The sequence below is a fragment of the Chamaea fasciata genome, unplaced genomic scaffold (genome assembly GCF_029207755.1).
Source record: "Chamaea fasciata isolate MVZ Bird 193981 ecotype frontalis unplaced genomic scaffold, bChaFas1.0.hap1 SCAF_1, whole genome shotgun sequence".
NCBI classification, from domain to species: domain Eukaryota; kingdom Metazoa; phylum Chordata; class Aves; order Passeriformes; family Sylviidae; genus Chamaea; species Chamaea fasciata.
Genome location: NW_027094086.1, coordinates 19,312,298 through 19,336,723, shown reverse-complemented (window position 1 = coordinate 19,336,723; position 24,426 = coordinate 19,312,298). Strand labels below are relative to the sequence as shown.

Below are 24,426 nucleotides of genomic sequence, written 5' to 3'. Positions count from 1 at the left end.
AAAATTTGGCAGGAGAAGAAGATATTTAAGACCACTGATTCTTGTAAGAGCACCATGAATTTCCAAAATGTAATCAAGTTTGAACTGTGACTCTATTCTTTATTATCGAAACTTGCAGTACACTCCACTGCAGTTTTGACAGCAATTATGAGTATGATTTATAAGCTTCCTGTTAGGAACCAGATCTGTTTGCACAAGAATCTTGATCATAAACATTACAAAGAACAGTAAGTACACAGTTTTTTCAGGGACATCAGGACCTTACTCTTTCATTTTCACAGAAAGTTTTTGGTTTGGGTTGGGGTTTTTGTTGTTATTTAAGGGTGTTGGTGTTATTTTCAAGCGGTAGATGTATTTGCAGTGAAGGATGCAGGCAAAGAAGAGAACCCTGAAATAACCTTCCCATTTGGTGGATGGTCTGAAGGCATCAGGTAACTGCTTCAGTGCCTGATGTCTTTTGGTAGAGAACTCATGCCAGCTCAATTGGAGTGTAATTTTTTGCTCTAGTTTGCACAACATGATATTCTTTAGCTTTCCTGTCTTTTGATGATTAAACAAATGAGCACTTTTAATTCCTTGGATTCTGAACAAGAAAAAGAGTTCAAATAAATACACAGTGTTTACAGACTTTTTTTTTTCTTCTGCTTGACATGTGTGTTGTATATCATATGATTTTGCTTGATTTAACCATAGATATAAAACAATACTTTTTATGCCCAAGAAGCTTTCCAATGTTACAAAGAAAACGGTTTTCCAATGTTACAAACCCTTCTGCTGATCTAAAACCTTCCCTTCTGCACTGCACAGGAGTAAGACTTTCATTACTACTTTAGCATGTAAAACCGTAAGACCCCTTTCAGTGTAAGTGCTTGTGATGGTGACGAAATACAGTCAGAGGATGCAGAAAGCTTCCCGTGCATCCTCTGCACGAGGCACATACGCTTTTCCTTGCTATTGTCTCTGATGGGCAGTATGATTTGTCCAAAGATAACTACACCAGGTGGGAATTGCCCTAAGATAAGAACACCGGGTGGGAATTGCGGGAGGAACTGTCTGGAGGCTCGCATAATGAATGCATTCCAAAGATGGGGGAGCCGTGATGGTTGCGATTGACTTTAGTACACATCGGCCTGAAACAGGGTATAAAAGGCTGCTGGAGACTGGGCTGTCTGGACAAATTGGTCTCCCAAGGTGGCAGGTAGCTTCCATATGGGTTCCTGGTGTCCTTCCCCTGCCCCCGGCAGGAACACCTGCAGGGGACATCAGCCCAAAGATAGGGAGCATTCAGTTTAGAATGGGTGAGTAAAAGCGTGAAGATCTGGCCACAAACAAAGATAAAATCCTATGGTAGCAAGAGGGTGCTTTTTGCTTTGCATTCTGTAAGGCCAAAGACTGTAAACCTGTATGTTTCTAGCTGAACCTGTTTATACTATCATCCTTTAGACTTGTTTGTATTGTATACTGTATTGACAATATTTAGATACTGTGTGAACAATAAATTATAATTGTTGTCATACACATCATCAGTGTCATACTTCTTGTGCCTGACTAAGAATCTTCTCTCTGCTCTGTCAGAATGGGTGACCATCGTAATCATTATGGACAAGAAGAGGCTCAAAATCACCAGTCTACCATTGCTTACTGACCAAATTATGTAACCATGACTATTTCAGAGGCACTGTCAGTCACTCCTCCCTGTTAAAACATCTGTTCATCCTTTCTCTTTCTCTGATGCCTGTGTCATCTTAGGACTGAGAAACCTGGCCTGGTAAAGCTTTGTAGAACACTTTCACTCCTATAAGCTATTTCCAACAAGAGGAACAGTTGGCTAAAAAAAAAAAAAATCTAGCCAGCTTAATTAGAACTTCATCTCATATAAATAGTAGTCCTTCACGTTTCTTTATGAAATCTTTATGCCTTTGCAAATACTTCAGGCAAACATCTTTCTCTCTCCTAATCACTACTGGTACTTGGTTATGGCTTCCGTATTATCCCTTTGAAAACCTGTTGTTAAAACTGCTCTATGCTTAATGAAAAGCTGTTGTGGTCCTGCAACACTGCTGTATATATGTCAGTTGTGTCTTAGCCTGTAGAAATGTTTATGGGAAGAATTTTTGTCCTGATTTTTAGCTGCCACCTGTAAGGAAGCCCTTATCCCTGCCGGAGGTGTCTAGACAGCATAGTAATTCATATGATAGTCACGACTGGAACTTCCTATTAAATTTGGAAGCCTCTGTCGGGTTCTGTGCACTTGACAGTACTTTTTCTGTCACTCTTGACTGACTTGTGCTCTTTGCTTGACTGTGCAGTAGAAGGCTCAAGAAGACTTCTCTTCCACAGTCTTCCTGCTGTGCAAGGAGGTCAGCATGTTTGCATTCACTGCATTAAGAGGAAGGAAGTCGTTTGCGTCTTTTGAAACAGCAGCTCTTGCCTTTCTCTGTGCAGGCCAGCACAGAAGGGGACAAGTGGGGACTGCACCGTGTCCTGTCCCAATGAATGGAAAAGGGCTGACCTGCATTTCCAGTAGCTGGATAAATGCATCTTTTGGGAGTTCATCTGGGTATTTAACTTAACACAATATCATGTTCTAATGAAAACTTGGATGTGTATGTCATAATCACTTAAATGCTTCATTTACTGGGATGAGAGACTGGGATGAGAGAAAACAAAATAACAATGTCCTTCTTGGATCTGAATCCTGGTGAGCTAAAAGTTTGTGTTCATATGCAGGCATTGATTTAACTTCCCTAGTTCTGATTTTCTTTATGTCTTTGGTTTTGTAACCGAAAAAATTGTTATTCTATTCCATCTCTTGAAACCAGGTGGAGCAGTGTTGCTTATCTCTGCCCAGATGGGTCAGTGTTGCTCAAAAGGGTCAGTATTGCTTATCAGATGGAGCAGTGTTGCTTATCAGATGCTGTAGTGTTGCTTATGAGATGGAGCAGTGTTGCTTATCTCTGCTCATTGTTCCACTACCCCCACGAAGATATCTTCTGCTAATGGACCATTAAAGCTCATCAATGACATGACACATTACATCATACTGTTGTAAGATGCTCTACCCAGGGAGGAGGAGCCAAACCATCTTCACCTAGATAAAGGGGAGCCACAACTGTCACCAGTCATCCAGTTTTCCTGAAGGAAGACTGGACCCATCTCACCATTACTGGACCCTTTTTTTCTGCGGGACCATCTCTACTCCAACAGAACCACATCTGCCACTCCAGGAGGGCTTGCTTTGGATTGCTTCCAACACCCTGACCAATAGGGTGTCAGGTTGTATTTCTGACTCTGTCAGGGTTTTTTAGAATTTCTTGTTTGTTTGCTTGCTTATTCTTCTGTACTACAACATTGGTGGTTTTTGTATCCCTAGTAAAGAACTGCTATACCTATTCCCAAAATCTTTGCCTGACAGCCTTTTAATTGCAAATTTATAATAATTTGGAAAAGGGGGGGGGGGAGGGGCTTACATTCCAAGGGAGACTTCAGTCTTCCCTGGCAGATACCTATCTATCTAAACCAAGACGCTTTATTAAGCCAAACTAGAAACTGTTGTGCTTCCAAAGCTGTCACACATCCCACCAGGCTGTGCCTGCCGTAGGTGTGACAGTTTGCAGGAGCTGGGTGGAGCAGGCAGCCAGGGTCACTGCTCCCTTCAGCTGTCCAAATTTAATCTGCCGCTGGACATGAGTCAATGCCCTGAGGAGCTCCAACACCAGGAGCCTGACTCAGCCTTTTAGCTGATCCAGACTGATTGCAGCTGGAGACCCAGTAATCACTTTTTCCCCCCCTCAAGGGTACACAGCATGTCAAGATGTTTTCTGGGATACAGAAAGTCTCGGTTGGTTATTCTGCAGTGATTCATTTTTATTAAGAGATCCAGTGAATAATAAAGTCTAGAAACAGCTCTTATTCTGTATTAAAATATACTAAAACATGTCAGTTGATTATTGCACCTTCTGTATATAAATAAGATAGAAGTGCATGTTAATAATGGAAATTAACTGTGTGATGTTTGAGGCAAAAGCACACAATTTCAAGTTCTCAGATTGCAGTGTGTGTTCCATATATTTTCATCTACAAGACTTGTTAAGTACACTTTAGAAATTTAGCCTGTTTCTCTCTGGAAGAGGTTTTATCCCAGTTTAACCCTGAAGGCTTCTGTATATCAGGCAATATGTCGCATTGTGGTCTTCAAATTTTGAATTACAGCTCAGACGTTAGGATTCTGTATTTGTAGAAATTTTTGGTACTCTCTTCACTTTTCATCTTCTTATTCTCGAGAGGAAATTACTCAGATTTGCACCATTTGATGTTCTAATCTCGGAGACAAGTAAACTTTGGTATGCTTTGCTCCCTTCACTGTAAATTGTTTGCAAACTTAGTAGCACCTTCAACTGCTGTATTACCGACTGGTGAATACTAAGACTTTTCTGCTTTGAAACTTCTGCACCACTTGGAGGTGTGGAAGCCTAGAGTATTTTGCCACTGAAATACACTGTCACATATGCTGTTTTGTTTGCTCATCTTTGAAAGCTAATAGACTGGTTTAATTAATTGTCCAAGATTTCTCTAAAACAATGTCCTAATTCTTCCATTTAGCTATGGCATATCATACACTGTTGTTATCTCCTCTACCAGATTTTTGCAACAAGTTGTTTTAAAACTATAATCTCGTTGAAGGGGAAAAGAATGAAGTGCAGTTGAAAAGGCAGTTATGCCGAAAGATAAACACAGCAATATTACTTATCAAAACGAGTACAGTTTTTGCTTGCCTAATGAATGCAACATATAGCTTTCTCTATATATACAAAACCTGAGGAAAAAAAAAAAAAAGCTTTATAACATATAAAGTATGCAACATTATTTCAGGCATAACTGTATTGGATATGTATCTAGGCCTGAGAGTGTAGATAACACAATATAAGTGCTTTGCCTGTCTAAACATGTTAAATAAATGAGCATTCACTATCGCATTCAAATACATTAGTAGATGTACTCGCATAGTTAATTTTCTTTTTAATGCACTACACGTGACATTTGCAGCACAGAGCTATAGTGTATCTTACTGTTTGATGAAAGTTCTTCCACTTCCCCCCTTCCCCCCCTTTTAAACAAACCTTTATTTGAATAAGCCTTTATGAAACAGATCTTTGGCATATCTTCTTTTCAGGAAGTTCAGTCAGTGTAAGCAGAGATAAAGCAGTCATGTTACGAAGAATATTACATAAGGGAAGATTTTTTAGAGAAAGAGGGTGACAAACATAAGGGAGGGGAAGAACACCCTTAAGAGGAAATCTGATGTCTTTCTTGCAGCTGTTTGGTTTTATTGAGCTGTGATTTTCTATTCAAACTGAATCAAACTTGGCATAAAGAAAAAATTTACAGGAACTTTGATGAAAATAATGAGAGAAGTGCTGCATAAGTTATTTTCACCTATATCTTGATTTTCATAGTGCTGGCTTTTTAAGACACAAAATGAAAAAATTAAAATGATTATTCATGCTGCAAATAGTTAGGAAAACTATCCTCAAATTGTTTTTCTTATACATGAAAATTCCTATGTTAGTAGAAGGAAGACAGTAAAAGTAAAAACTGTATATGTCTTTGCCTTAAATAAACCATCGAAATTTAAAAAAAAAAAAAGGCGTGAAGATAGCACTGATGTTTAAAGTTCTGGAATCCGATATTGTCAAATAAATCTTTCTGCTTTTGTTTCCTGCAGGAGGGCAGCTTTGGTGTACCACGACCAAGGCCATCTCAGAGGGTGAAGAGCTGGTTGCCTTTGTTGTGGATTTTGACTCAAGGCTGCAGGCTGCCAGTCAGATGACTCTCACAGAAGGCATGTACCCCGCCCGCCTGCTGGACTCCATACAACTGCTCCCACAGCAAGCTGCAATGGCATCTATTTTGCCTACAGCTATTGTGAATAGTAAGTGAGGAATTCTATTCTCTGGCAGATTTTTAAAACGGCTTACTTTAAGGTACATGTGAAGAGCTAATGCAGCAATGGTGAATTCATGACCACAGAAACCACATCACAGCTCAAAGCCTGCTTTTGTTCCCCCATCATCTCAGAGATAAAAAGAGCAGGAAAAGGAGTCTGGGGAGAGCCTCACCCAGAGTACCTGACCTGCCCTCTTGTGGAGGTTCTGTGATCTGTTCCCAGAGGCAATAGGCTTAGAAACTGTTAAGAGTAGATGAGATAGGTTGGCTAGCTCTCCAAGTCCAGCCTCTGCTGGTCAAGTAAGCTTGTTGCTTACTACTGCAGTTTCTGGTAATAATTCATGATAAACAGTAAAGGAAAAGAAACACATCCTTTCAGTGACTGTTTCAAAACATAGCAGAAATCATGCCTTATAGCAGCTCTGATTTATTGTAGCATCTCCACTCAATGTGGTTAATCAAGAATGCTTTTACATCTTCTGGTCATCAATGGGCTCTGTCATGAACAAAATGCAGCATGCGTTCAAGTGCTGTTCTTAGAGAGGAGGGACATGAGTGTTCCTGAACTGGGACAATTCAGCTCGAATTAAATTTTATATCTTTAGCTTTTGCTTATTACTGCTGCTTACCTTTATACAGCCCTAGTTCCTCATCCTCCTTTCTAAGTACCTTTCAAATATATTGGCCGTTACCATGATCCTCACCAGTCATCACTTAGATTGCACATTTTAGCTCTCAGCACTTTGCAAGTTTGTCCATTTAGACCCCATGCTGGAGCACTTCCTTGCACTTCCTGTGGTTTCTAAGTATTATAATTATTATAATGAAGTACTGAACACAATGTTTCAGGTCACATGCAAACACATGATCTGCCACTCAGTGTCACACCTAATAACACTGAGTCTTGAACAGTCACAACATCTTCAAGCTCTTCACACAGGACTATTTAAAATATCCCTGGTAACATATTTCATTCCACATTTTCCTTTCTGTTACTTTTTTCTTTTTAAGTGCTTATTTTCTAGTAAACAATTTTGATAGCTACATATTTATTGTTAGCCTATTTTAAAAGATAAACCTTCAAATGTCCATATCATCCAAGTCTTCTCCTCAAAGAGTGAGTTGGAGCAGCCTCATGCCCTTTAGCTAAGCACACTCATTTCTATGCCATCAGTGGGGGAGCTGTGAGCTGGTATACCTGCTGACATAACTAGTAATTGGGATTGCACAGGCCCTTTCGAAAATAAGGCATCAGAAGCACCTAAATGCCACGAAGTTACCACTGTTAGGGGAGGCCTGTGTTTATAGCCAGCAGCTGAAAGGAAGCTGCTACAGTGAGTTACCTTGCCTAAAGGGCACAGCTTGTGTCAGCTGAGATCGTATTCTTGTGTAAATCTATGGAGCCAACGCTGGGCTTTGGCAAAGTAGTCAGATTTCTACAACATCACATTTCTGGAAACATCTTTTCTGTCAGCACTGACTTTTGCAGAGCCCTGGAAAGCTACACTAAACATTGCTAAGATGAGTCTAAATTTATGATGCATCAGCTCTTGCTGTAGAGGTTTTGCAGCAACTCAGAGTAGCTTGTGTGTTCTTGACTCCAGGAAGGTGATAAAATAGCAAGTCTTACAGCTCAGAATTTTCCACATCGGTCCTGACTCTGCCTCTGATCATAAGAGGCTATTTTCATGTCATTGTAGAGTTGGTAAAATTTAGTTTCTTCATTAAAATCTTGAACTAGAAGTCGAGCAACAAGCTGAATGAACCTCTAGATTTGTAGTGAGCCATCTCTTAAACATTCTTTTTCTAGATATCTGAAAAAAAATTTGTAGGTTTTGTTTTGTAGGTTGTTTGGGAGATTTTTTTATGTTTCCTAACATTTGCTAGTTGGAAAAATAAAATTAGAATATCACCTTTGGATCATTCAGCTTTAGGCTGAATGTTTCATTATATGAAAGTATACACTGAAATAAATTGCAATATTTTGGTTTTAAGTAATTAAAACTTCAAGTAGCCTTTATCTGTTTCGCATCACTTTACAGTAGTTATAGTTCCAGATCCCATCCCTATATATTATTCTCCCTGAAATTCCATCCTCTCACCATGCAAAACTCAAAAGCATTTCCTCTGCTTGGCATGTAATGAGAGTCACATATTCACCATGCGTAACTGCAGCAGCTACAGACTGTCCAAGTCATCCTACCCATAGGAAATAAAGATGGCTGGAAGTCAAATTCATTAAGATAATCAGAAAGTTCAATTCGTTGATGGAATGCAGTCAAATGAATTCAATTAGGACATGTAGCCCATATCAGAATTTCCTATTAGTACTTTTGGACTTTCTTTTCTGTGGAAACCTCAACAGTTCAACTTTTTAAAACCATTTGAGGCCAAAACCAAATGTTGAAATGTCACCTTTAAAGTGAGGTGGACATTTCAAATGATGCAAGCTGTATCAGTAATGTTTTAATCGTGGTGTATGTTGGAATACTAACTGTTCCATTAAATGTTTGTGTCTGAAATCCATGCACAATTATTCAGTGGCAAAGGGAAAAATAAAAATTGGTAGTGCTATAAATATTTTTTTGCAAATTCATGAGCAGAAAAATAGAGAAGCATTAGCATTGCAAACAGAGAAGCAAACTAAGCAATGTAAATTTTGGCTGCATTTGTAAATATTTAGCAAATAAAAGACTCATCCATGTCAATGGGTTGGAGTCTTCAACTTTGTTCAGCCAAAGGAATTGAAACAGAGCAGTTGTCCTGTACACATCAATATTTGAAATTAAACATAAATTGTCATGAATGATAATGAATTACATCATCAGCTACACATGCCACGTCTTCAAAGCAGACAGGCATTCTTTAACACTAAGTTATTTACAGTCTCTAGCAGCTCTTTGCATTCTGAAGTCAGGAGGAGTTTTGATGTTGATCAAGATGTGTTTTGACGTTGACTGCAATTGCCTGACCCTGAGGTCAGTTGTCACAGTCTGCAGCCACTCATAATTTTGTCCTGTCTTCATCTCAAAAACAGTAGAGAGGTGTCCAGAACCAGAGAATGGTCCTATGCCTTTGATAATTCCTGAAATCTATGCATGAATGGCAATAGTGTTCATTGACTTAAGTCAAAGGTATAGAAGGGCCTATTCTCATGATTTAGAAATATAAACAAGTTCCAGTGTTCAAGTGTGGATCCTGTCACAGTTTAATTTACTAGTGTAGATGTGGTCCAAAAGAGCAGGGATTTCTTCTTGTTCTTACTGATAAGATGGAAGGCTTACCTTTCAGAAAGATCGAATAGATCTTTTGTATTTCTGAGATGTATACACCACAGGTACTGTGTAGGTATCCTTTGACAGGGTATTAACACACAAATATCTGTCCACTTGGTGTAAATATACCATATGCATTATTACTCTTCACATTAGCAAAGTATGTAGCCTCTAATGCATGATCAAAATCCCAAGTTCTGTTGCTGAAAATACTCAGTGCAACCTCTGCATGGTCTCTTCTCAGAGAGATGCTGACACTTTGGGATAGGAGACAATGAAAAATTGCCTTATTTTCAGTAAATATCCTCTATGCATAACGAAAAGTGGAAAACCAACAATTTACTGAAAGCAAGAGGACAAAAAATACAGAAATTTCTGTAATTAATCAGAACAGGAACCAAAGAAACAGACATGCTGCTTAGTATAATATCACATTCAATAAGATAGGATCTTAAGAAAAAGTAGTCTAGTCTTGCCTCCTGGATATCAGAGCAAAAGGATTTTACAGTAATAAATGCAAAAGCACACTGAAAATACACATCCTTCAGAATGATCTACATTTAGCACTCAAAAATTCAAAGGTCCAAAGCTGGAAAGTCTTGTTCACGCTGAAAAAAAATTGAAAGATGTCACCTAATGAGTATTGATGTATTGGAAATACAGCATAGTTCTTGAATTAGTATTGCATGTTTCCAACAAACATTTAATTTAATTTAATTTTAAAGATAATTATGCACCAAAAGCTTCTCGCAGTTTTCTTTATGCAACTTTAAAAAAAAAATATCCTTTTGAAAGAAACAACTGTCTCCATGTTAGTCTCTCATCTGCAAGTGACAAATTAATAAACCCATTTCTCTGCTTTCAATGCTTTATTAAATAAGTATTTTTTAATGGGGAAGGGAGGGGAATTAATCTAACTGTGTTAATTGGTTGGCACCAAGTGAACTGTGGCTAACCTGCACCTGCTTATACTTGCTTGTAGAGGACATTTTCCCTTGTAAATCCTGTGGCATTTGGTACCGAAGTGAGCGGAACCTGCAGGCCCATCTCATGTATTACTGCAGTGGGAGGCAAAGAGAGGGGCCACAGCTGTCAGAGGAGAGTGAGGACAGTGCTCAGCAGATATCCAGTGTCTGCCCCTTTCCACAGTGCACCAAAAGCTTTTCAAATGCAAGAGCTCTGGAAATGCACCTAAATTCTCACAGTGGTAAGTATCATGTATTTTCCTGTATCATTGTCTAGATGTAGCTTTTTGAAGAATTATTCACTATAGACATTCAGTAGATCAATGTCTCTCCAAATATATGCAAGCATTGCATGTAGATAATACCAAGATGTCAACAGTTTCTGACCTGCTTTCTACATGAGTACCTCTTCCAGGTAACCAGTGTCATTGTCTTATCCCCTAATCCTCACTTGAATGTTGTCTCTCTCTTAATGTGTGTATACACACTACAGGCAGCATTTTTTTAATGGTGAAGGTATGATCAGGAATCCAGATGCAATCAATTACTGCAGGATTTCCAGCTACCAAACATGCGCACAACCGGAGAACTTGTCCTTATGAAGTAGTATCTTAGTGTCCTAGAGGAGGCTTCTTACACAGAGGGCTTTAAGGGTCATGGTCCAGAACTCTTTGCTTTTACCAGGACACTTGTTTCATAAAAAACTTCTTGTTTGATAGAAATATTCTTTTCCCTTCTTGTAAATTTAAAATGGGGATAGTATTTTAGAATAACAAAAACAAAGGATCGTAGGTTTGTCTAGGTTGGAAAAGGTCTTGGAGATCATCAAGTCCACCACTAAACCATGTCCCTAAGCACCACATAGGCATGGTGTAGATGACCAATTTTGAATTGAGCATATTGCCTTGGAGGAGTTTGATACCTCCCAGAAACGGACTAGAAGAGTGCTAAGTGAAAACTTCTTTAAGTAGACAGCACCAAAAACCATTAGCCATTCATTTAGAGGTCAGATATTTTTGGGCTTCAAGATCTTATCAGGTTATTGCCATTTTCTGTTTGTTGCCTAGCAAATATTTCACTGCTCAGTAAACCAGCAAAGCCATATGCTACAACAGCTACAATAAGATCAGGTGAATGCAGCCCAGTGTGTTTTACAGCTTGGTAATTATAGCCAGATACTTTGGGAAGATTACAGATTAATTTCTCCCCATGCAGAGGAAAACTGAAATATTAGCCATTGTGCAAGAGATTTGTTTCAACTATTTGCATTTATTGACATACCGTTGGTTTGGGTGTTGCGGGTTTTGAGCCATGAGCTGTGAGTGACCATGTCTGGGTGTAATCTAGAGACCTGTGTTCCTTGAAGGACATAGATCTGAGATTGTGGGGAATTTCCAGTAAGAACCTTTAGTTATTTCTTAGAAGAGAGGCTAAACCTCAGGCCTTTCCCTTTTTTTTAGTCATAAACCAGTCTATTCAATCATTCTTGCTCTTTCTTATTCTGTCGGTCTTTACTCTTCTATACAGATTATCACAAGTTATAATGCCTTCTGCAGTAGGAATGATACATTCCTTTTCCAAATGTCTTGTAATCTTTGGAAGCCCTATGTTTGCTTCAACTGCTTTTACTGTTCCCACTGGATACTCTAGCAGACCTACACCGCTGGAATGCAGAGCCCTGTCTGAAAAGCAAAGTCCCACAGAGACTGCTGTCACTGTACCACAGGATGGAGAAGCATGTGAAACACCATCTCACCTCAGTGAAGGAGCTAAACCCTCATGTGGCCTCCTGGGGAAAGAGTGCCTGATGGGAAGCAAGTGCTGACTAAAGTGCTGTGTAGTTTCTTGGTTCCCTTCTGGCCTCTGAGTCCAAGAGCAGGTCAAAATTCAAATGTCACTCACAACTTGGAGGGTCACTGATGCCAGGGAAGAAAGGAGGACCTCCAGGTCCAACAGTGTGGCTACCCACAGAGTGAGATACAGTATTCTTAGAGTTTTGTGTTGTCCAACTACCACACACCTACTTCACCTGACTGAGGTGGAGTATATGTGCGTACATATAGGCAGCACAAATACTCATTTTAAATTCTGAGTATCATCCATATCAGTATGTTTTCAGGTTTTGTTGTCTAAAAGGTAACTAGAATCCATGTTGATGCAGTAGAGAAATTTGGTCTTACCTCTTTTTAAAGCATTTTCAATTTCAAAATGCCATGAAACATGGAGTTTTTTGTTTCATTGGTGATTGTAAGATGTTTTTGAATGTACTATTCTTGATAAAGTGGTAGTGCTTTTGGGAAGAAAAGGTGTCATATAACAGCAGTAGTTGCCTACAGCCATTATACGTGAAAGATAAAATGCCAGTGAAGCCATGTCTTATTGCTCCTCCTCCCTTCACAAGGAACACAGCTCATCCAGTCCTTTCTGGTGAGACTAGATCTGTAGCCTCTTCCCACCCATGCAAGCAAAGTGCTGAGCATCAATAACACTCAAAATGCTACTTCTGCTTTGTCTGTGGCTTTCAGGCACACTGAGGGCTGTACCTCAAGCTTCATCATAACCTTGAACCTCTTGACCTTGGTGTGCTTTCTGTACATTTAGAATTTCCATTGATATTGTATGGGGAACATTATGTGTCCCTTTAGTTGTAACTATAATTTCTGAGACCTTTTGATTTAGAATAAGTCCTGTCTATTTTTATCCTTTCCCTTGTTCTTTCTCACCCTGCAGCTCTGATGAATGCATACAAATTCTAGGGCTCTCCAAAGCAGAGCAAAAGTCTGGGAAAAACCTGTCAGTTTGAGGAAAACCAATTCAAGTATTTTCAGGGTGACTAATACCATCTCATTAGAAGAAAATTAGTCATTCTCGCTGTATTTGTACCTTCTGTGCAGCTGATTTCCCAGTATTCTTCATGAGAGGCAAAATGGTCACTTTATTTTGTATTTTGCTTGTCTTTTCTGTAGGAGTGAAAATGGAAGAATTTCTCCCACCCGGTGCTAGTCTGAAATGCACAGTTTGTACTTACACTGCAGACTCAGTGATTAACTTTCATCAGCACCTGTTCTCGCATCTTACTCAAGCTGCCTTTAGATGCAATCACTGCCATTTTGGCTTCCAAACTCAGAGGGAGCTACTGCAGCACCAAGAGTTACATGTCTCTGGCAACAAAATTCAGAGAGAAAGTGACATTGAACACTCTCCAAGTGGAAATGAAGAAGGTTTACAGCCAGCAACGGACCTGTTGAGCAGAAATGATGTTCCCCAGAGCCAAAAGACCATGCAGACTAAAGATGCAAGTTCTGATACAGAGCTTGATAAATGTGAAAAAAAGACTCCACTTTTCCTTCCAAACCAGAGGCCAGAAACCCAGCCTGCCGCAAATAAGCAGAGCTTTTCATATACCAAAATAAAATCTGAACCATCCAGTCCAAGACTTGCTTCATCGCCAGTTCAACCTAATATTGGTCCTTCTTTCCCAATGGGACCTTTTCTTTCCCAGTTTGCTTTTCCCCAAGACATCACTGTGGTTCCTCAGGCTTCAGAGATATTAGCCAAAATGTCAGAATTGGTCCATCGAAGGCTGAGGCATGGAAGTAGCAATTATCCGCCTGTAATTTACAGTCCTTTGATGCCTAAAGGGGCTACATGTTTTGAATGCAACATAACATTCAATAATTTGGACAACTATCTAGTACACAAAAAGCATTACTGCAGCAGCCGATGGCAGCAGATGGCCAAGTCACCAGATTTTTCCAGTGTTCCAGAAAAAATGCCTGAAGCTGTAAGTCCCAGTAATGGTCAAAGCTCTATAAATATCCTGAATCCAGCTCCTCACACATCAGATCCAGAAAATCAGCTTCTGCAGACATCTTGCTTAAACTCTTCCAATGTTTTAGATTTGATTGGGCCAAACAATAAAACTCATGAAAAAGACTTTAGTGCACAGCCTAAGAAGTTGTCAGCTGCAAGCAATGGTGATGAGAAGATAAATGGAAAACCTTCGGATGTGAAGAATCCCAATGCTCCTATAGTAGAGGGGGAGAGTGACCCTAACAAGACCACGTGTGAAGCTTGTAATATTACTTTCAGCAGACATGAGACCTACATGGTCCACAAGCAGTATTACTGCGCCACCCGCCACGATCCCCCGCTGAAGAGGTCCGCTTCCAACAAAGTGCCTGCCATGCAGAGAACAATGCGTACTCGGAAGCGAAGGAAGATGTATGAGATGTGCTTACCAGAGCAAGAGCAGAGGCCACCACTAGTTCAACAGCGATTTCTAGAAGTTGCTAATCTGGGTAATCCTTGTACATCTACTCAAGAGTCAACTGAGGGCCTTGGAGAATGTTACCACCCACGATGTGATATCTTTCCAGGAATAGTCTCAAAGCATCTGGAAACATCACTGTCTATTAACAAGTGTGTTCCAGTTTCAAAGTGTGATACTGCCCACTCCACCGTGTCTTGCTTGGAGATGGATGTGCCAATAGATCTCAGTAAAAAATGCTTACCGCCATCAGAGAGGACATCCACTTCTCCCAAAAGGCTGCTGGACTACCATGAGTGCACCGTATGCAAGATCAGTTTTAACAAGGTAGAGAACTACCTGGCTCACAAGCAGAATTTTTGTCCTGTCACTGCTCATCAGCGTAGTGACCTGGGACAACTCGACAGTAAGGTGTTTCAAAACCCAGAAAGTGAAAGAAACAGCCCAGATGTCAGTTATGAGAGAAGCATAATCAAATGTGAGAAAAATGGAAACTCGAAACAATCCTCTCCCAATGGAAACTTATTTTCCACACACTTAGCAACACTTCAAGGACTGAAAGTCTTTAGTGAAGCAGCCCAGCTTATTGCTACAAAAGAAGAAAACAAACATTTGTTTCTTCCACAATGCCTTTACCCTGGAGCAATAAAGAAAGCTAAAGGAGCAGACCAACTTTCTCCATATTATGGAATAAAGCCAAGTGATTACATTTCTGGTTCTCTCGTCATTCATAATACTGATTTAGATCAAAGCACAAATACAGAAAGTGAATCTCCTAAAGGCCAGGCGCCTTCGAATGGATGTGCTGTGCAGAAGAAAGAATCTCTTCCACTACTGCCGAAAAACCGAGGCATGGTAATAGTTAATGGGGGACTAAAACAGGAGGAAAGACCTGCTGCTAACCCACAGCAAGAGAACATTTCCCAGAATCCTCCGCATGAAGATGGGCACAAGTCTCCTTCTTGGATCTCTGAGAATCCCTTAGCTACAAATGAAAATGTCTCTCCAGCAATTCCTACAGCAGAGGAACAGTTGTCTAGTATAGCTAAAGGTGTGAATGGCTCTACCCAGGCTCCAACCAGTGGAAAGTATTGCCGGCTGTGTGACATCCAGTTCAACAATCTCTCAAACTTTATAACTCATAAGAAGTTTTATTGCTCTTCACATGCAGCAGAACATGTCAAATGAAACAATCGGTCGCCTTTGGTACATGTGTTTAGCATATTGTTCCATACAGTTTAAAGAAAGCTGTTTGAATTACATCTGGACAATCAGGAGATTTCACTATTGCTGAGTTGAAGACTTAAAGGTGTAATTTCATTACAGTCCATTAGTAAAGTGTATTATTGGTGCCATTTTCAAAAATATTAATTTATTTTACCAGCAGTATTCATAGCTGTAGTTATGTTATTTTTTATTTAAAAACTTTATATTAAAGTCATTTGTAATGTTATTGTATAGTTATTGTGTAGCACATATGGTTTGCACTGTATAGTAGATTTTAAAGAAAATAGTCGCAAACAATACAGAAAAGCATTTTAGAAATAGCTTCAAAAGCACTTGTGTATCCTGATTTTTTTTCTTATATGCTGTTGCAGATATATGTATATGCTAAAATATAACTTGCAAAGAAGTTTCAACTATGCTGTAAAGGTCGCCTTAAAATTTCAATTTTTTTGAACAATTGGGCTCAGTTTGCACTTTATATTTTAGCACATACAGTACCTTAGTCATTAGGCTTTGCATTTGTATGTAGCAGTATGTTTCTGTCCACTTTCTTAATCTGAAACGTACGTTAAATGAAGATGGCATTTTCTTTCTTGTATAGTACTTGTATTTTCTTTCGCTGATGCATCTCTGTCTCAATTTTTAAACCTTTGCTGTTAAATGCAATACTTTATAAAGAATGAACAAAATTACTGGAAGCAGTATTGTAAGAAATGAGGTCATATCAATCAGTTTTATCTTTTGAAAGGCACAGTCTAAAACAAAACCCTAAACTCAATGCTGCAATTATGAATCTAATTCATATATAAGATATATTTAAATATAAGAGTAGCAATACTGCAACTGGTGATCACAAAGATAATGTTCTACTTCTGATAGAAATAATTTCTCAACAAATGTTGTTACTATGCATGTATATGGATGGAATAAAATTCCAGATAATTGGAGAAGTTTGGCAGTAATTTCTTGAATTTTTTAAAAATTTTGTTTTTCAAGGTGGAGTTAGAGCTCATAAACTGTGACAGAGCTCTTGGGAACAAACTAACGTTGCCTTCTGTTCAGAGGAAGCAAAGTGTTCAATGAGACTATGACTACAAAGAATGCCTTCACTTCCAGGGAGTCCCCACTGGCAGGTCACTAGTGCAACTGGGTCTAAGACTGCCTAGTGAACTAAAACTTAAAATGTGAGGGTCTGAAACTAGGAGGGCTGTTCAAGGAACACATACTTCCCTGTATGTCCGTATGTCAAAATCTGTGGTACAATCTCCTTCCTAATACCTCTGGTGTGATTCTTCATGTGTTCAGTGTTCTTATATGAAAAACAAGATCATTCCTTTAAGGGAACAGCAGTTTGCTCCACTAATTCAGTACAGAAATATTACTCAATAATTTATGTTCTATTAAAATATGAACTAATGGACAATTAGTACTCTTCACTTGCAATTGTTTGGTCTCCTGGATGCCGTTTTCATTTAAAAAATTGAGAATATAAAAGTTACCTATTGATGCATTTTCATCCTACAAATTTGAAAGCAAAACCATGATCTGAATAATTACATAAACAGTTGTGTTTTAATTCCTGTATCAGCCAAAGAAACAACTCAGAACAAGCTACATAAAAGGATGGTATTTCAGCAGAGCAGCCAGTTGTAGTCTAGTATAAGGAGCATACAATGCCACTGGCTTTCAGTAACCCCATTTCTGTGTAGTTTGGAACTGAAACTGTTCTGTTTTTAATTTGTAAGTGTAGCTACATGTAACCCAGTAACAAAAATAATAAACACTTCAAAACTATAGTTATCAATTCTGCTCGTTAGCTGGGCTTTAAATACAGGTTTAAGAGTGCTTAAAATTGTACTAATTCTCCCTTGCAACAAAGATAGCAGATGTGTACATTCATTTCAGTAGGCCCAAAGTTGGTCCTACAGCAAATACTTTGGATAATAACACTTGTGAAGGAGAAAAAGCATTACAACCACAGGGAGAATAAAACAGGCAAAATGTTCATGATTATCAATTAAACACGCATTAGAAAATACACCAGGATATCTAAGACTTCACAATATTTGAAATAGATTGTACATCTTGGCCTTTTTGATGGCAAACATTATTTTGAAGATTATCCATCATGCAATAATGAGTTAAAGAGCTAGGTGATTACATCTGGATAGAAATAACCTAATTCTGAAAGATCCACATGCACAGATGAAAACTTTTTTAGGTGAAGGTTAGAAGGCTATAAGTTGTGTAATTTACAATTGCAGAGCTCTAGGGGGTGTGTTTAGACAGTGAGAAAGTAAAGGAAAACATCAGGGTTAAAGCAAATACCTAGTTGAGAAGTGATGCTGAAAGAGGGAATCCTTATCACAAACGGTTTCTGATCCAGAAATGCTGAGGGTTCCTGATATATTCCAGAGGTAAATTAAAGCCTAACATGCTGCATTATATTTTTCCCACTGGCTAGTCCAATTTCTTTCACACAACAGAATAATTCTGCTAGCATTTTCTCTTTATAAATCACCTATTTGGTTGACTGCTTCCATTTTTACAAGCTCAAAATAAGCACGACTTGTTCATTTGTGGGTGCAGAGTTACTCAGTTGTAAACACATTTTATATATTTTAGTCACTTCACAGGAACAGCTGGCAACTCTGACACGTGCTAAACCCCTAAGTTATACCATCACACTCTGAAGGTAAAACTGTGCACAAGCTAGGTGGGGAGCAGATACTAACATTTGATTTTTTAAATAAGTTTTTTTAAAAAAGAAAGCATTTTTTAAAAAGCTGCTCACATAGTTGGGTTCAGGAACCATCTTTTCCCATAACTTTATAGGCTGTTTTCAATTATATCACTTTCTTTATTGCACTCATATTTTAATTTGCTCCTGTGAAATAAGAACATAAACACTTTGACCAGCCAGAAATCTCTCTCCTGTCTTTTAAACCAGTTTGCACAATACTGGCCTAATCCCAGCTTGGAGCTTAAAGCACATCTACATTTGAATCATAAGTATTGTTTACAGAAATAAACTACTTAAATCTTTTTTCTGACCAAAGGGTTATTTGTGTTCTCTTCAGATTATATCTACATGTTTGTCCAAGGTGATAAACTACCTGTTGCTAAAAGCTTCTCTTTCCAAGTTCTTTTTTTAAGTTTTTGTAGGGTTATTAGTTTTTTATCAAATTGTCTATGCAAAAGGAGTCCATTCTTAGTCTTTGACTAAGTTAGTCTTTGACACCTGGAATTCAGCGGGAAACAGAGCACCTCAGTTAAATGGTTTGGATCCCTTAATCCCTGTCAGCTGGTGTCAGTAAATAAATCTTTGGGACTGTGGGGTGAACAGCTCAGCCAAAGGTATTAAAATATTTCCTAGGTTTATGTTACAAAATACAAAATTGCTCCACATGAAGACTTAATATTTAGAAGAGCTGGTTCCTGCCTAACTCCCTGTGTACTGATTGCTTGGCAGGTTTTACATTCAACTTTTGGGCTCTTAAAGGAAGATTTCCTTATTCACAAAACATCCCATCCACAGGCAGTGCTCAGAACTAGTTTGGCCACATTCCTGTCTGCTCATTTATTTGTTTTTATTCCAAAATTCAGACTGAAAGGCAATTGTGAGTCCTCATTCATAACCACATTCATGCCACAATTTTCACATTTTCACATAACAATGGTGTTTCTTTTCTTTGTAGAAGAAAAACAGTGAAGTGTATTGCTACAAGCTGATGTCTGCTTGAAGTTCATTGTAATAACACTAGGATTCTGGTGACATCTTCTCATTATTACAAATAATCGTAAAACTACATCATAGATATTTTCTGTGGATCCACACTCCTAACTTTCTCAGTCTCTCATTTCCACCAGATAACTATTGACTATGTTCATTGTCTACGCTGTCTGCAGGAATGTCGAAGTCATATCCTAAGCATAATAGAGTATGAATAAGGTGATTTCTCCCCTGTACAATAAACACTGCACCACTGGCAAATGGAGAAGGAAAAATATTATAAATAAAATCCTTGATGTAGAAATTAAAAAATTAAATCAATTCCAGCACCACTATCAAGATGATGTGTAAGTGGGCTAATTCACTTCGCTGAATGTACATACGTAAGCTATGAACCAGGAGCCACTCTAAAACAGTGGAACTGAGATGGAGCTCTGAGCAGCCTGGAAAACCTGACTTAAAGAAAATTCCATGGTGAGTATAATGGAAAAAGGGTGGTGTGGGATAATCTTATTGAGGGGCAAAGAAGATAAGGAAAAGGGGAAGCGGCACTTTGTTAATCTGACAGCGTAGTATGAGTGGGTACACTGATGGCTGCAGGAGGCAGCAGTTAGAAGACATCAGCACTATAAAAATGCTACATGTCCCCGGAGGCCTGTTGAGAGAGGCTAAAATACTGGTGAGACAAAATGCTTGAAAATCACGCCCAAATTCTAAATACTGTCAATGCAAAGGTTCTGGCTTCTGGTGGTCTCCTTTTCCCCAAGGCTGACAATGGGGAAGAGAACCACAACTCTTTTGACCTTCTAGATCACCTTCACAGCTGGCGTATTGTGTTGCCATGAACTGTGCAGGACAGACGTGACAAGACGTGTGACCCCATTGTAAATTACAGTCAAGTCAGATACCCAGGCTGCAGATGTGTTAGATCCCTCCTCTGAGGTCTTCCACAGAACTCACTGACAGTGCTTCAAATCCAGACCACTTAGAGCCACAGAAAAATGAACTAAAATAGTGGTGGCACTTCTGTATGGAGTAAAACAGAGCACGGGGAGGGAAGGTGGGCAGGAAATCTGCAGCCACACAATTAATGCTTCTGCATAATTCAATGGCATGAGATGAATGAATTGTGACTGGAAGGCTGAGACAAGCCTTTTATTCTGGGATGAACAGAAAATTGTAATTCTGACAATTTCAACTTTCAAATACATGGAGTTTTTTACTATACACACATACACATGTATAAAACATTCACAGAGAGATGAGAATGTCCAAAACGGGGAGACAACCTAAACTAGATTAAGAGGTTAGATCAAGCGCTCTATATGGTGATTAGAAAAATCCTTTGTTGTAGAATAGCCAGACCAATTAATCTTAATTGCACGGGGAAACTGGCACCTTTTGGTGCATGGAGGGTGATGATATGTTCGTTCATTTCCAAATTTAAATGTCCTGGCAAAATTGCTCTTTCCCCTTTCTGCTCTCAGCTGCTTTGCACAGGCCCCACCACCTCAGCTGCTTTGTGCAGGTCCCAAGCCAAGGAATTTGTTCCTACCTACCAACTCAATGGCCCTCCCACTCATTTTTTTTCCACTGACAACTTAGTTTTATAACTGTCTTGTTTTGTTTTCTATTGTGGGAGTTTTTTTTACTCTTTACCCACCTTCTAAGAGTCACAGTGAAGGCAGCTGAAAGGATTCACCTGAGCTGGTGTATTGGAGAATGTGGTAATCTCCGTCATTAGGACATGGAGTCACTTGAGAACTCCTGAAAAGGAGGTTTATGTGCAGATGAGCCCTCTTTTTAAGACTTTTATATCCCTTGCCACATCTTGAGACTCACTCCTGTAAGTGTTAAGCAGCATACCCAAAGACGCAGTCTGCTTTGAAATAGAAATATTTCCCTGTAGGAAATCTCCATTAAAGAATGTGTTGGACATCCTGTCTTGGTTTGGAAAGACAGGTATCTGCCAGGAAAAGCTGGACTTTCCCTTGGAATGGAGAATGTAAATCCCCGCCCTCCCCGGCCCCTCCCCCTTTTATTCCAATTAGAAACTTGCAGTTAGAGACTTTCAGGCCAAGATTTGGGGATAGGAATAGCAATTCTTTACTAGTATGTATAACAAAGCAAGCAAAAACAACAACTACAGCATTAATAAGAAAACAGTACCAAGAACCTTGAGGGCTTTGCTTCACAAAAAAAAAAAAAAAAAAAAAAAAAAAAAAAAAAAAAAAAAAAAAAAAAAAAAAAAAAAAACAAACAAACAGGGCAGTTTTCTCTCGGTGCCCCTGCAGGACCCTCAGAGCACCAAGCTGGAACAGTTGGTAGCCGGAATGGCAGGATGTCCCCGGCAGGCAGGGGCAGGATGTCCCCCACAGGGCAGGGGGCTGCAGGGTCACACTGTAGCAAAAAGAGCAGCCCTGAAGAAGCCGCGACAGCTTGGCAGGGCTAGCCCTGATCCAGCAGGGCAGGTGGAGGAGGTCGGAATTCCAGGGCAGGGGAGCAGATCATGGCAGTCCTCCCAGGACTGGACCCCTCCAGTGACAGTGAACTCCTCCCGCAGCAAGCAGGAGCCTAGCCGTTCTCTCTCCCTGAATGCCGAAAAACAGAGAGGGAAGCTGCCTCCAGCTCCATCCTTTACCTGCCCCAAAACTCGGCATTATCTCCCCCTCAGAGCTTTGGCCACCTCTTTGTTTTGGTCAAGCATCCTTAAATACCCAACACTTAGTCTCCTTGATAACTTATGGGGAAAAAAATTTCTTAGAGTGAAAAAGGAACAAACGTAACCCCCAACACATGTACTTTGAATGGCACTATTGATAATTTTAATACTCACTGTTGATATAATAACCTAATAGCCATTCCCAAAGCGGGGGCTGCGCTCCTCAGTAGTCACGGTCAAGCCTTAGGGATGTCAGGAGAATCCCAAGCCTTACACATTGGCAGCTACAGGGTCAGAGAGAAGACAACATTTACTGTTTTTCTCCTCCAGTGTGAGTTATTCTGCAACACAGAGAGAAAGCCATTGGGACACAGAGAAAGGGACAAGAAGGACTTTAAGGGGTATAATGTGGGGAAGGGATTTTTGGCCTCAAGGTGGCTTCTTGTCTTTTTACATTAAGCAGACAATGGGAAAATGGCCTATCAGGAAGTAAGGATTAACTTCAGCGTTAGAAAACTTGACATGCAGTGTGCTTTTGTAAACTATATCAGAAATCACTTTCTTTTTATGAGAAGTGTAGTTTCAGGTAGGTAATTTTTATATTAGGGGAAAAAGGAGCTGGCATGGTTTGCAGAAGTTTTTAAGATACCGAAATCTGTAGTATCGCTAAATTGCATTCAAAGCTTTCATGCAATTTGTGGAGTTAGAGTAATAATTTTATAAAACATGTTGACATGATTTAAGTTTTTTGAACTTAACTGTACTAGAGGGATTCAATGTGAAAGCCTCTTCAAGGGAAAACTTACTCTGCAAGGACTCTTCTTGTCAATAACGTACTGTGTTACTTATTCTTGTAACATCAAAATATATCATAGCCTATGCCTTTTATATTAGATTTGATAATGACATTCAAATGACAATACAAAAATAATATTTATATAAAGTATTCAGATTGAAGATAACTGTTAGACCCTCCTGATACAAAACTGCTGTGTTATACTTGCCAACTGTGTATTAAAGTTAAGTGATAATATTACTTTGTGCATTTGCTCTTAAGTTCATTACAAACATAATTAAAACCAATACCGAGCAAGGTGCAAGTAGGATTCATTCTTACGTGGTGAAAATGCCAGTTTTCTTTCCCAAACAACAAATTCCAAAACTTTTTTATCACCAGATAAGATTAAAATGAAAAAAATGAAATGTTGTACAACTTTGTCCAGTGACACTTATGAACCATTACTCTGAGCCATGGAAGATCACACTGTGGATGCATCACTGGTGTAGACAAGCACAGTTCAAGAGCCTTCTACTGATGTTCAGAACCAGCAGTGAAGTGAGATGTGTGATGCAGACTCAGATAAAAACAGCCTGTTACATTACAGTAAATAGTTTGAATCAGAAAGCTGCATTTTGAAATCCTGAACTACCCTGCTATCTGAATTTCTCTTAGAAACAGAGATGAGTTAAAGTTAGTACTCAGCTGAGTATCAAAACCTCTTCTCTCCACAGGATTTCCCACGGCTGCTAACAAATCACCCATAAAAATGCAGGTCAGGCATTTGGAACCTACATCTAATGCTTACAAAACTCCCATTGAAATGAATTATGGAATCGCTCACTCCAGTTGCAGCGCCTACAAGCAGATAAAAGAGAATATGTCTTTGTGACCTTTATACAAGTTCTGCTGCATTTATATTTTATACAAACAGCTTATTTTGTATGTGCTACCACTGGCTGAAGAGTAGAAGCCATCACCTCCTCAAAATTTTAGAGGGGTAGAGCTATGTCCCAGTAAATGCAGTCACAGGATGGCTGAGGTTGGCAGGCACCTCTCGAAACCACCCAGTCCAACCCCACCCCTGCCCAAGCAGGGTCAACTATGACAACTTGTTTAAGGATGTGACCAGTTAGGTTTTTTAGTATCCCCCAGGACAGACACTGTACAGCCTTTCTGGGCAACTTATTCCTGTACTTGGGGTTGGTTCTCTCCATGAGCAGGACTCTGCACTTTCCTTTGATTGACTTACGAGATGTCTCTTGGTCCATTTCTCCAGCCTGTCCAGACCCTTCTGAATGGCAGCACAACCACCTAGCTTGTCAAACCCTCCTCCCAGTTTTATGGCATGTGCAAACTTGTGGAAGGTGCATGATGTGCCAGCATCCAGGTCATTGATGAAGATGGTTGGCAGTATTTACCCTTTTAGAACACCACTAGTGGCTGATCAGCAGCTGGACTTCCTGCTGCTGATCACAGCCTTATCGGCCCAGCAGTTCAGCCAGTTTTGAATCAACTTCCCTATCCATTTTGCTAGCCCATATTACATCAGAATGTCTACAAGTTTGTT

The 24,426-nt window shown here is 39.4% G+C and overlaps 1 protein-coding gene across 1 annotated transcript in view; it reads left to right on the top strand.

The window, feature by feature from the left end:
* The window catches only part of ZFPM2 (zinc finger protein, FOG family member 2), a 307,216-nt gene extending 290,583 nt beyond the window's left edge, over window positions 1-16,633 (top strand). Inside the window, exons 6-8 of the mRNA XM_066177442.1 lie at window positions 5,726-5,932; window positions 10,204-10,428; window positions 13,153-16,633. Of these exons, the coding sequence (XP_066033539.1) occupies window positions 5,726-5,932; window positions 10,204-10,428; window positions 13,153-15,644 (2,924 nt within the window). The 3' untranslated portion in view covers window positions 15,645-16,633. The remainder of the gene's footprint in view (window positions 1-5,725; window positions 5,933-10,203; window positions 10,429-13,152) is intronic.
* The last annotated feature ends 7,793 nt before the right edge of the window (window positions 16,634-24,426 follow it).